We start from the raw sequence: 12,853 nt of genomic DNA, 5'->3' as shown, positions 1-12,853 counted from the left end.
CCGTGTTCTGCCAGTACTAACAAGCACCCTTTGTGCTCTGGTATTAAAAGCTTCAGCATGTGACGGACGCTTTCTGCTGACACTGAGGAGGAGAAGGTGTAGCAAGGAAGGGAAGGGTTCTTATTTCAGCAGTCTCAAGTGCTGCTTCATGCGACTGGGTGAGCAACAAGAGGGGGTACCATCAAAAGGTGGCAGGACCACTCGCGAGCTTCCATGACAGATTTAGGTCAGGTCCTCAGGGTGCAGTGTTACAGACAGTGTTTACACACACACACACACACACACACCCTCACAAGAGGATGGTATGAACAGGTGCCACATCTTTCTCGCAACTTGTTTCTGAAATGTAATATTTGGGATGAGAGCTAGGACGCATCCACACCATACCATACCATACCATACCATACCATACCATACCATACCATACCATACCATTATGCCACTATAACACCCATTGCTTCCCCTAAAGAACCCTGGAAGCTGTTGTATATTAAGGGTGCTGGGGAACTATACCTCAGCACCCTCAACTAAAATACAGAGCCCAGGGTTTTTTTAGGGGGAAGCCCTAAACATTAATGCAGTATATAAAGGTAAAGGACCCCTTTTGCACCTAGGATCAATAATAGGATGCCCATTATTTTCTCTACTTAATAATGATAAACAAACTTTATCATCATTATTTTTTAAATAGTAACATCCCATGGAAGCCTTAGTTTGGTTTGGTTTAGTTTTCATGTGTTTTTCTCATGAAGTTCTTTTTGATATTTAGGTTATACGGATCAAACTCAATAAAAAATACTTTAGAAAAAGAAAGAATACGATGCCCAGTAGTTCTCCTGATCTTATTATAAACTTGCTCTGTGCTGCGAGCTCTTGAATAGTGTTCCTAATCTAAGGGCTTAGTTGCCTGCTCAGTTTTACTGAAATATACTGAAATGTATTCATGGAGATCATCTGAGGTGTTTGAATATCAAATTAAAAACAGAAGAAAGCTTAGAGGCTCTCGACTGTTTAATCTCAATATCCACGATCATGTCATTCTTCCATGGGCATTATCTTGAAGACAAAATGATGGGGGAGATTAGAATTTTCACATAATGCATGCCATAAACAGCCTTGGATTCTCCGAAGCGTATGAGTGGTTTGGAGATGAGAATTTGGGGGGACAATCAGTCCTTCCCAGAGTTGGTTCCCCCACTCCCCCTTTTCATATGCAGACAGCAAGTATAATAGACTATTACTTTATAGACCATGTCCCAGATCTTTGCTTAGATGGGAAAAGTTAGATGTATAGTGGCACCTCGGGTTAAGTACTTAATTCGTTCCGGAGGTCCGTTCTTAACCTGAAACTGTTCTTAATCTGAAGCACCACTTTAGCTAATGGGGCCTCCTGCTGCTGCCGCGCCGCCAGAGCCCAATTTCTGTTCTCATCCTGAAGCAAAGTTCTTAACCCAAGGTACTATTTCTGGGTTAGCGGAGTCTGTAACCTGAAGCATATGTAACCTGAAGCGTATGTAACCCGAGGTACCGCTGTATTGGCTTTTCTTTCCATAAGTAAAACAGGATAACATTTCTGTGGTGCCTTCTGGGCAGCTTTTACATGCAGCCCTGACACCTATTTGAGGAACTTTTGACAGTGGACAGATCATAAGATCCTAAAACGGCCTCGGCTTTTTCTTTCTTTCCTGGCCAGTCCGGTTATCCGATGCTCAGGGCACAGAATCGCCCGACCTGTTGTACCATGGATGCTCAGAGGGGAGCTGCTACCCAGCCACAGGGAATCTTCTCATTGGGAGGACGCAGAGGTTGAGCGCCACATCCACGTGTGGCCTGGAGGGGCCTCAGGAGTACTGCATCGTCAGCCATTTGCAGGTAATGCCACATGGGTGTTGGCCAAGGGTGAAAGAACGGGGAGGGAGAAGATAACGAAAAAGGAGCTGTCAACTTGCTGGCCAGAGGGTCAATTGCATTTTCGGGATGTTTGTGTACAGTACCTTCAGAATTGTTACAGGAATTCTGTCGGGCCTGCTGCAGCAATAGGAAAACCCTGTGATTTTTTAATTGCAGGGGGCAGAAAGACTTTTGAGGCAATGTTCCAGTAGCCGTTCATAGCCCTTCCCTTCCTATCCAGGAAAGCCCAGTGACTCTCCTTGCGTGGACAGACCCTGTCTAGAGCCTGAGAAGATGTTCAATTGCCCAAAGAGCAAAAGCTTTTCAGTTCTAGAAGACTTAGCAGCTCCTAACAATATAGCTCAGCGTTTAACCAACGGAACCTAGTCTCTTTTCAAAACCTGGTCGCATCAGGTTATACAGATCAAACTCAATAAAAAATATTTTAGAAAAAGAAAGAATACAATGCCCATTAGTTCTCCTGATCTTATTATAAACTTGCTCTGTGCTGTGAGCTCTTGAATAGATCACACCTACGCCATACATTTAGAATACATTCAGGCTCTGTGAGGAGAAAACTACATTCCCCGAGATTCTTTGGCGGAAGGCATTGCTTTAAATGATTGTAGAATGTTTTTTTAAATGTACAGTTGGAGGTGTGTCCTCCGTCTTTCTGACAGTGGGCTTATCCGCTCTACTTTTTCCAGGCATGGTCTGCACTTTAAAGCTCTGTGTTTGAGTGCCCCCACCTTTTTTTTTTTGCTCTGGAGCTTCCCCTGCAGAAGTCTGCTCTTTAAAGCTCAGTTGGAGCAAATGGCAATCTGCGCAAAATCCAAATTGATGTTTGCTCCGGTTGAACGCTGAAGAGCGGGTTTTCAAAGGAAAGCTTCAGAACAAAAACTAAAAACAAGAACAGTTACAGATAGGTAGCCGTGTTGGTCTGCCATAGTCAAAACAAAAAAAATTCCTTCCAGTAGCACCTTAAAGACCAACTAAGTTAGTTCTTGGTATGAGCTTTCGTGTGCATGCACACTTCTTCAGATAAGAAGAAGTGTGCATGCACACGAAAGCTCATACCAAGAACTAACTTAGTTGGTCTTTAAGGTGCTACTGGAAGGAATTTTTTTTGTTTTTAAAAACAAGAAATCACTCGGATACAGAGCTTTTAAGCACAAACCTGTGCCTGGAAACAGCTGGGCAAAAGAAAAGTGTGTCCACCAAGTGTGGTTTGTGTCTTCCTCTAATTATAGGTGATAATAACTCTATCAGTGAGGGAGGGGGGTATTCTCTGAGGATTCCCCGCCCCGCCCCCCCCCGCGACCCATGACATTTAGTATTCTTTTAAAATTATTTATTTCATTTTCCTTCTCACTTAAGCTATCTTACAACTGATAACCAGATTACCTCCCCCCCCCAAAAAAAAACACGGCAAGAAGCAAACAGAAGAGATAATAATACAAAACAAGAAGGATGTAACTAAAGTAGAATCCTACTGACCTATCACCCTTTAAAAACCAAGATTTCCAAATGTTGAGAACTGCCCAGACAAATAGGTTTAATGCAATCACTGAAAAATATATAGCTGGTGACCAAAGAGAATTTGTAAAAAAACAGAAACAAGAAACAAAACAAACATTGTCTCTGAGGATTTACATGGTACTTTTGTTGATTTTCAATCCACTATGGCTCTCTTGACAGGACTCTGAGAAATGCTTCCTTTGTGACTCGCGCTCCCCGTCCCTGCGCGAGAGCCACCACATTGAGAATGTCATCTACCTGAGTGGTCGGGATGGTGAGCAGACCTGGTGGCAGTCTGAGAATGGTAAGTGTCAATAATAAAAGATTCGGAGTCCTTTTCTTTGGACCTTACCAAATGCACCAGTGGAGACTGAGTTACTCTTCTGTTCTGGAAAAGTTGGACTTTCTGTGGCATGGTAAAAGACAAACCACACAGAAAATACAGGATGACAATGATTCATAGAATCATAGAATCATAGAGTTGGAAGAGACCACAAGGGCCATGGAGTCCAACCCCCTGCCAAGCAGGAAACACCATCAGAGCACTCCTGACATATGGTTGTCAAGCCTCTGCTTAAAGACCTCCAAAGAAGGAGACTCCACCACACTCCTTGGCAGCAAATTCCACTGTCGAACAGCTCTTACTGTCAGGAAGTTCTTCCTAATGTTTAGGTGGAATCTTCTTTCTTGTAGTTTGGATCCATTGCTCCGTGTCCGCTTCTCTGGAGCAGCAGAAAACAACCTTTCTCCCTCCTCTATGTGACATCCTTTTATATATTTGAACATGGCTATCATATCACCCCTTAACCTCCTCTTCTCCAGGCTAAACATGCCCAGCTCCCTTAGCCGTTCCTCATAAGGCATCGTTTCCAGGCCTTTGACCATTTTGGTTGCCCTCCCCTGGACACGTTCAACAATGGTTTTGTATGGGATGCCCTGAAAAAAAAGTGAAGAAAGCATGGCAAGTCCGCATTAAATATCTAGTGTGGAAATACTCAAATATGCTCTAATGTTCATAAGGCCAGAACGTGCCCAGCCCCAATCACTGCAGGCAGGCGGGACGCGGATGGCACTGTGGTCTAAACCACTGAGCCTCTTGGGCTAGCCGATCGGAAGGTTGGCGGTTCGAATCCATGCGACGGGGTAAGTTCCCGTTGCTCTGTCCCAGCTCCTGCCAACCTAGCAGTTCAAAAGCACACCAGTGCAAGTAGATAAATAGGTACCGCTGTGTGGCGGGAAGGTAAATGGCATTTTTGTGCTCTCTGGCACTCGTCACAGTATTCCGTTGCGCCAGAAGCGGTTTAGTCATGCTGGCCACATGACCCAGAAAGCTGTCTGCGGACCAACGCCAATTCCCTTGGACTGAAAGCGAGATGAGTGCCACAGTTGCCTTTGACGGACTTGACCGCCCAGGAATCCTTTACCTTTACCATTGCAGGCCAGTACATTTCCGAGAACAATTCAAAGTTTTGGTGTTGAGTTTTCAAGCCCTACATGGCTTCAGCCCTGTATACCTGAAGGATCGTCTCCAACACCATTGTTTAACCTGGACACTGAGGTGGGTGGGTGGGGTTTAACCAGGAAACAGGCTTGAGTGTAAAGGGTTAAGCTCCGGTGCCTCAGTCCCAAACCAGAGATGCATTCATAAATCTCTATTATAACGTGCAGTTTTTATCAGGAGATTATGAGCCTAGGCGATGTTATTTCAGAGCCTTGAAGGTAGCATGGCAGAGCTGTTTTTGTCTGCAGGCACACATATCCTTTCTTTTTTTGGTCCTGCTATGGTCTCTTCCTAAACAGGTTTTTCAGGATTTGAAGCCTCAGGAAGTAGAACTCAGAAATCAAAGCAGAACGGGAAAAATGAGAGCAGAGAAGCAGGGGGAATAAGTACAAACAATAATAATACCTCTTTTATACCATTTCCAAGGTTGTGATCAAATGTATCTAAGCCAAGCCTCACTCACTCAAGGCATAGGAGTGAGCAAACCTACAGGGGAAGGCGGGAACATAAGTTACAGTACCTTACTTGACCTGCCTAGTAGGCCAGTACCCATCATTGGCCAAATTGGGGAGGTGGGCGGGGCTGCCCACCTGTCAATCGCCTGACATCGCAATGACATCAGTTGGGAATGATTGGGAGTTCAAAGCACCAGGCTGGGTTTGCAAAGAGCCTGTGCTGCCAAAGAGCTACTGATCACCGCTTATCAGCTGATAGAAAGTAGCTTCAAGACTGCTTTCTGCAGGGATCAACTACGCAAGTGGTGGCCAAACTTGGCCTTCCAGCTGTTTTGGGACTACAATTCCCATCATCCCTGACCACTGGTCCTGTTAGCTAGGGATGATGGAAGTTGCAGTCCAAAAAGAGCGGGAGGGCCATGTTTGGCCACCACCGGTCAGTTCCTCACAGGGAGCTCAGTGGTGCAGCTGACATAGGATGTCATGTGTGGGGCAGGTGGGTGTGGTACAGTGGTACCTCGGGTTAAGAACTTAATTTGTTCTGGAGGTCTATTCTTAACCTGAAACTGTTCTTAACCTGAGGTATCACTTTAGCTAATGGAGCCTCCCGCTGCCTCTGCGCGATTTCTGTTCTCGTCCTGAGGTAAAGTTCTTAACCTGAGGTACTATTTCTGGGTTAGCAGAGTCTGTAACCTGAAGCGCCTATAACCTGAAGCATCTGTAACCCAAGGTACCACTGTACTGTGGTTTAGGGAAAACAGCCTTGAAGGCCAAAATGGGACCTGTGTAAGTCTTGCATCAAGGGAAATTTCCTCTCCCGCAACGTACTTAAATGAGGGGTGCTCCTAGTCTAACTTCTGTCCTTCTCTCTCACTACCACCACAGGTGTAGAACAGGTCAGCATCTCCTTGGACCTGGAAGCCGAGTTCCACTTTACTCACCTCATAATGAAGTTTAAGGTACTGAGATCTCTACCAAACGGGCGGAAGCACTGCAGTGAATACTGGATGCCTTTATGGGAACTAACAGGAGCACTTCTGACAAAATACCCAATAAGCACTGCTATCTCTAATACTAAGACAGTGGTGGCATTCTTTATGTATTTCAGTGTGTACCCTGCCTTTCTGCAGGTGACACTAAAGGTAGATGGGTCTCTGTGCCTAACTAGGTGCGGCATTAAAATAGTGCCAATGGAGGGATCAGCTGCTGATGGAAATAACAGATTAGTGGAGTGATATTCTTTGGGATTGCAGTGGGGGGAAAGGGTTAGGAATATAGGTGGCTGCTTTTTACTGTGAGGCTGCTGGGCCATCTAGCTCAGTCCTGTTAACACACTAATGGGCAGCAGCTTCCCAGAATTTCAAACATGGTTGCCTGCCAGCCCACACCTAGAGCTGCCAGGAATGGAACCTGGGACCTTGTGCATTTAAAACAGATGCTCTACCACTGAGTTACAGTCCTTCCTTAAATTCCTTCTTGCTCCCTGTGGCAATCCTGTTAATTATCAGTGCCCTCCCCCTTTCACAGTGGCTGCTATTTGCATATTTTATGTGCTAAATGCAAAGTCATGTTTCACGATATGTCTAGTGTGGTGGTAAGCCAACAACAAACCTTGGCTTCCGTTGGTGGCTAGTTTGGAGAGAAACAAAGTCTTTGAGCCCTGATCTGGATGACACGACAGGCCTATCCCAGAATCCCGGGTGAATGCTGGAGGAGTTAAGATGCTAGAAGCAAAAATTCGCTCTCAAGCAAATTAAAATGTGGTCATTCCTCAACTCTCCGAACCTGCAATGAAAAAACCCAGTTTCTCCTGTTCCCAAGCACCTGCCTTGCTTTGCTGAAATGTTTTAGGTTTTTTATTTAGAGTTACTTTTTTGTGGTTGAGGGGGGCAGATTGGTTGGAGAAGGAACGCTGAAACTCAACTGTCCACTTTGCCCCCCTTTTCTCATGCAGACATTCCGCCCGGCGGCCATGTTGATTGAACGTTCGTCAGATTTCGGGCACAGCTGGAAGGTTTATCGCTACTTTGCCTTCAACTGCTCCAAGCTCTTCCCTGGCGTCCCCATGCAAGTCCCAACACACGTCAACCAGGCGATCTGTGACCAGCGATACTCCGAGATTGAGCCCTCCAGCCATGGCGAGGTCAGTGCTAACCTACTAAATTAGGATTAAGGAGCAGAGCATACTCCCCCCCCACCCCCCCAAAAAACCCACAAAAACAAAACAAAATGAGGTTTAGCATTTAATGGCCAGATACTAATCAAAATTTTGTCAAATTCAGATTTTTAATCTGGGGATGAATTTGGGAAATGCTCAATTCTGCCATATTCTAACATATAGAATAAGAGAACAAGAAGAACATACGTTTAAAGAAGATTGGAAAACGTTTATTGGCTATATGGGAAATAATCGTGTACGGCTGAAAACGCTGGCAGCATTAAGATAAATTCGGCAGTGTAAATAACTTTTGCTGGGTGCGATAATGGAATAGTCTCTTTCAGTTTTGCTAGATGGATACACATGCGTTGGGGCCTAACTGGCCAAAATGGCAGAGATCCATTATCGGATCTTTTGTTTTTAAATTGTAGCAAATATCAGCTGTGGGAGGAGAAGAAGGGTTTAACCCTTTCCTTCCAAACCACTTTCCTGATGAAATTCCCCCACCCCCAGCTCCTATTTATTCCATTAGGGTACATCTTAACCTTTCTCTGTAGGTGATTTTCAAAGTGCTGGATCCGGCGGTGAAAGTTGAGGACCCATACAGCCAGGAAATCCAAGGTATGAATGTAACAAACAGCAGGGGATGATATAGTGGGGGGGGAGAAGCACTTGCCTGACCTCCAGGCAGGTGAATTAATGGACTCGGGTGGCGCTGTGGTCTAAACCACAGAGCCTAGGACTTGCCGATCAGAAGGTCGGCGGTTCGAATCCCCGCAACGGGGTGAGCTCCTGTTGCTCGGTCCCTGCTCCTGCCAACCTAGCAGTTTGAAAGCACGTCAAAGTGCAAGTGGATAAATAGGTACCGCTCTGGTGGGAAGGTAAACTGTGTTTCCGTGTGCTGCTCTGCTTCGCCAGAAGCGGCTTAGTCATGCTGGCCACATGACCTGGAAGCTGTACGCCGGCTCCCTCGGCCAATAAAGCGAGATGAGCACCGCAACCCCAGAGTCGTCCACGACTGGACCTAATGGTCAGGGGTCCCTTTACCTTTACCATGAAGAGGAGGTGCATTGCGGTGCAAATGTACTGGTTGGGATGCTGGATCGGCTTCTGTGGTGTGCCTGGACTACATCAATGAGTAAAGGATCAAACCCCTGTGTTGCAAAATATGAGTCAGCAATATCAAAAGCGATATGAACAGAAGTCTCTGAAAGTCAGTGGCGTAGCGTGGGTTGTCAGCACCCGGGGCAAGGCAAGTAATTTGCACCCCCTAACCCGTGGATTTGCGCCCCCTAACCCTAACCCCCAGATGTTGCGCCCGGTGCGGCCGGCCCCCCCTGCACCCCTCACGCTACGCCACTGCTGAAAGTCTCTGAAAGTCCTTAAATGAATCACGGTACCAGACTTTGCCCGGTGGAGAACAAGCTGTGAAGCTTTGTATAATCAGCAAATGTCCAATACTGATGACCAACTCTGAACTCTACTGAACAGTGTATCCGGATAACAACTACTGTTTCGTTGAATTCTTCATCAGCCAATTAGTTCAACACTCATAAAGGAGAAAGATATTCATTAACTGAAAATAAAATATTCAAACGATGACCTGCACATGCATAACAACAACTTCAAATAGTGTAGAAATTATAAACTATAACATTAAAAAGTTACATTTAGTTAGTTAGCTTTGATGTTTTGAATTATTCCATAAAGTTTTTCATATTGTAATTGTTTCTGGCCATTGCGTCGCTTTTGATATTGCTGGACTAGATCCGTGGCAGACCTTGGGGCTCTCAAATTTCAGCGACGCCCTGTGCGACACCAAAATTTGCCGCCCCTCGTCTTCTATTTTGCATCATAGTTGCTGCGCCCAGGGCAGCTGCACCAGTTGCATGCTTCTAAATTCACCTCTTACTAGACCCTTGACCCTTGCCATTCCTTCCCACTCTAAAATTCTATGTACCATGCGCCTCCTGTTAAGCAGCAGCATCTCACCTGCCTACCAAAAGGTCAGGTAGGCACCTCTGCTCCCACAATAGCGCCTGCTACCATAATAGGGAAAGGGGTTGGTCCTTAGAGGTGGGACTTTTATTGGAGATAAGCACGGTCAGAGATTGAGGGAAATCTTCCAAACATATGGCATCCGGGAGGTGAGATGGCACCATAAAATCACCATAGCCCTCAGGGAGTGAATGCCAGATGGGAAAGGACCAGGGCAATTAGCACTCAGAGAGAGACAGAAAGAGACTGACAGGTTGCAGATGGAGGGACTCCGTTGACATCAAAACAGCAAAACTTAGATGCGCAGAGATCATCAACCTTATTGTATGCTTGTGAAACGTGGACCACTTACAAACGCCATCTCCAACTCCTCGAAAGATTCCATCAAGGGTGTCTCCAGAAAAATTTACACATCACTTGGGAGGACAGGCAAACTGATGCCAGTGTACTGGAAGAAGCAAAAATCACCAGTGTTGAAGCAATGATTCCTCAACATCTGCTTTGTTGGATTGGTCATGTTGTGTGGATGCCTGATGATCGTCTTCCAAAGCAACTACTCTATTCCAAAATTAAAAGTGGAAAGCATAATGCTGGTGGTCAACAAAAGAGGTTCAAAGACTCTCTCAAGTCAAATCTTAAAAAATTTAGTATAAACACCGACAACTGGGAAAAACTGGCCTGCGAGCGCTCCAATTGGAGAACAGCCTTTACCAAAGGTGTCATGGGCTTTGAAGACACTCGAACTCAGGATGCAAGGGAGAAACGCACTAAGAGGAAGGCACGTTTGGCAGACTCTCACCATGATCAACTCCCGCCCAGAAACCTACGTCCCCACTGTGGAAGGACGTGTGGATCCAGAACTGGCCTCCACAGTCACTTACGGACTCATTGTTAAAACCGTGTTTATGGAAGACAATCTTACTCAGCTACGAGTGATCACGAAAGAAGAAGAGAATAATATCTGGGATAGGCAACTTGTAGTCCTCTGCTTGTTGTTGGACTTCAACTCCCCCAGCCAACATGGCCAATGCTCAGGGATGATGGGAGTTGAAGTCCAAGAACATCTTGAGGGCCACAGGCTCTCTGTCTCTGGCATAAAGCATTGCTGCAACCTGGTTCAAGGTATTTATTTGATCATGTTCTTGCTTACAAATGAATGAATCTGCTTAATTTGAATTAAGTTTTGCATTACCAAAAAGTCAGTACAAATTTCAGTGTCTGAAGTGTGAGAGATTTTACAGTTTGACAAATGAAAGGAGTGGAGAGGGAACAAGAATGTATATTTCACTTACTGATGATGATGCAAAAAATGTTAGTAGCCCAGTATGGGGAGAAAAAAGGGGGGGGGGTACCAAAAGTAAGGCAGTGGGAAACAAAATGTTGGACTTCCATTAAATATGCAAAAGTGATTTATTGGATAAAATACAAGGAAGGAAAAGGAGTTGAAACAAATTATTTCGAGAATATTACAGTAAAAACCCTGTTTGGTTTGTGATTAATTGGATTGAATTGTTGGAGAATCAGAGAATAATAAGAGTATTTGAGATGCGTTAGAGAAGAAAGAACAGTTAATAATTTAGGAAGCGAAGGGACCTTGAATAATGTAAGATATGTATGGTGTTATTGTACTTCTGTACATTGTTATTTGTATGTATTTATAGAACTATGCGCACAAAAACAAATGAAAGGCACCAATCATTGTTAGAAAGCAAGGCCATCTTTATTTATTTATTTTCTCAGTCCCTTTTGTAATAGCACACAATTGTATATACAATTGCACCCTTAGCGTTCTCTTACCAGCGGGGTGCCAACTTGGATAAAATGCGGGGGGGCAGGTAAGCTCTGCTCTGCATAATTAATCACAAGATGCAGCACAGACATACCATTTAAATAACAATGTCCATCAACTGGGGATGGGTGCACCCCCTCAAATATTTTATTGGGGGTGGGTGAAGGGACCTCAGCTTCTAGGAATTGGCTCCTATGCTCTCTACCAATTAAAATAACGAAAGGCTGAAGCCCTAACATGTTTTTGTTGTTGTTGGCATCTGTTTGTCTTGGGAGACAACAACAACAACAACAACAACAATATATTTTTATTTATACCCCACCCTTCCCAGTTCAGAAAACTGGGCTCAGGGTGGCTAACAACAAATTCAAAACACTTAATTGATGCAACAAAAAACAGCATAAAATACAGTATAAAAGGTGAATAGCAATAAATTCAGAATTCAAAAATCAATTTAGGGGGAAATTCCATCCAATAAACATTAGATGATCACCAGGGCTAGCTGGCTAAATTAGTCCTATTTGGGCCAGCGAGGAGACCAGGGGAGAATTAGCTGTGGGATCCCAGAGCAGGTAATCTTCATGAAAGGGGAAGGGAAGGGAAGGAAAGGGAATAAAAGATCAGGCTAAGTTCAAATTGAAAGCCAAGTGGAATAGCTCTGTCTTACAGGCCCTGCGGAAGGAAGTTAAATCCTGCAGGGCCCTGGTCTCATGGGACAGAGCATTCCACCAGGTCAGAGCCATCACTGAGAAGGCCCTGGCAGAGGATAATCTGACAACGGAAGAGTGTGCCTTCAGGAGTAAAGTCAAGCTGTTATAGAGTTACAGTGCCTGCTGTGGCTGTAGAGGCCGATATGGGAGAGACATGTTTTATTGCAGGTGGGGCAGATGTATCTGTGTGGAATCCAGGGGAGCAGCCTGAGATTGGGGTGGGGGTGGGGCTGAAGCTACAGGAAGTCTAGGAGCTAAAGCTCTGCACCAAAACATCTCCTTCCCTCCTGACCAGATCTGTTGCGCGTCACCAACCTGCGGGTGAACTTCACAAAGCTGCACACTCTGGGTGACAACCTACTCGACTTTCGGCATCAGGTGCTGCAGAAATACTACTACGCCGTGTACGAGATGGTGCTGCGTGGGAGCTGCTTCTGCTATGGGCACGCCTCAGAGTGTGCCCCCCTGGCTGGAGCGCCAAGCAGAGTGGAAGGCATGGTAAGGACCTTATCAGTGTTGGGGGAGACTGAGACGGGGAGTTCAGGTTGCAGCCCTATAGCCAGGAAGACAGAACAAGGGGAGGTACACCTAGTGGTCAGAGCTCCCATGCTGGGCTGGGCTTTGTGATTAGGAGTATGTGGACGTGGGTGGCACTGTGGGTTAAACCACAGAGCCTAGGACTTGCCGATCGGAAGGTCGGCGGTTCGAATCCCCGCAACGGGTGAGCTACCGTTCCTCGGTCCCTGCTCCTGCCAACCTAGCAGTTCGAATGCACGTCAAAGTGCAAGTAGATAAATAGGTACCGCTCCGGCGGGAAGGTAAGCGGTGTTTCCG

The 12,853-nt window shown here is 45.5% G+C and overlaps 1 protein-coding gene across 3 annotated transcripts in view; it reads left to right on the top strand.

The window, feature by feature from the left end:
* LOC309364321 (laminin subunit beta-1-like) overlaps positions 1-12,853 on the top strand; it is a 71,631-nt gene that overhangs the window by 13,172 nt on the left and 45,606 nt on the right. For all 3 annotated transcript variants that reach the window (XM_081901296.1, XM_081901294.1, XM_081901295.1), the window contains exons 3-8: positions 1,694-1,872; positions 3,589-3,712; positions 6,250-6,323; positions 7,319-7,507; positions 8,080-8,143; positions 12,315-12,517. In XM_081901296.1, coding sequence (XP_081757422.1) covers positions 1,694-1,872; positions 3,589-3,712; positions 6,250-6,323; positions 7,319-7,507; positions 8,080-8,143; positions 12,315-12,517 — 833 coding nt within the window. The remainder of the gene's footprint in view (positions 1-1,693; positions 1,873-3,588; positions 3,713-6,249; positions 6,324-7,318; positions 7,508-8,079; positions 8,144-12,314; positions 12,518-12,853) is intronic.

This window comes from Podarcis melisellensis (assembly GCF_964234715.1).
Source record: "Podarcis melisellensis genome assembly, chromosome: 2".
NCBI classification, from domain to species: domain Eukaryota; kingdom Metazoa; phylum Chordata; class Lepidosauria; order Squamata; family Lacertidae; genus Podarcis; species Podarcis melisellensis.
This window is presented reverse-complemented; position numbering and strand designations above follow the sequence as displayed.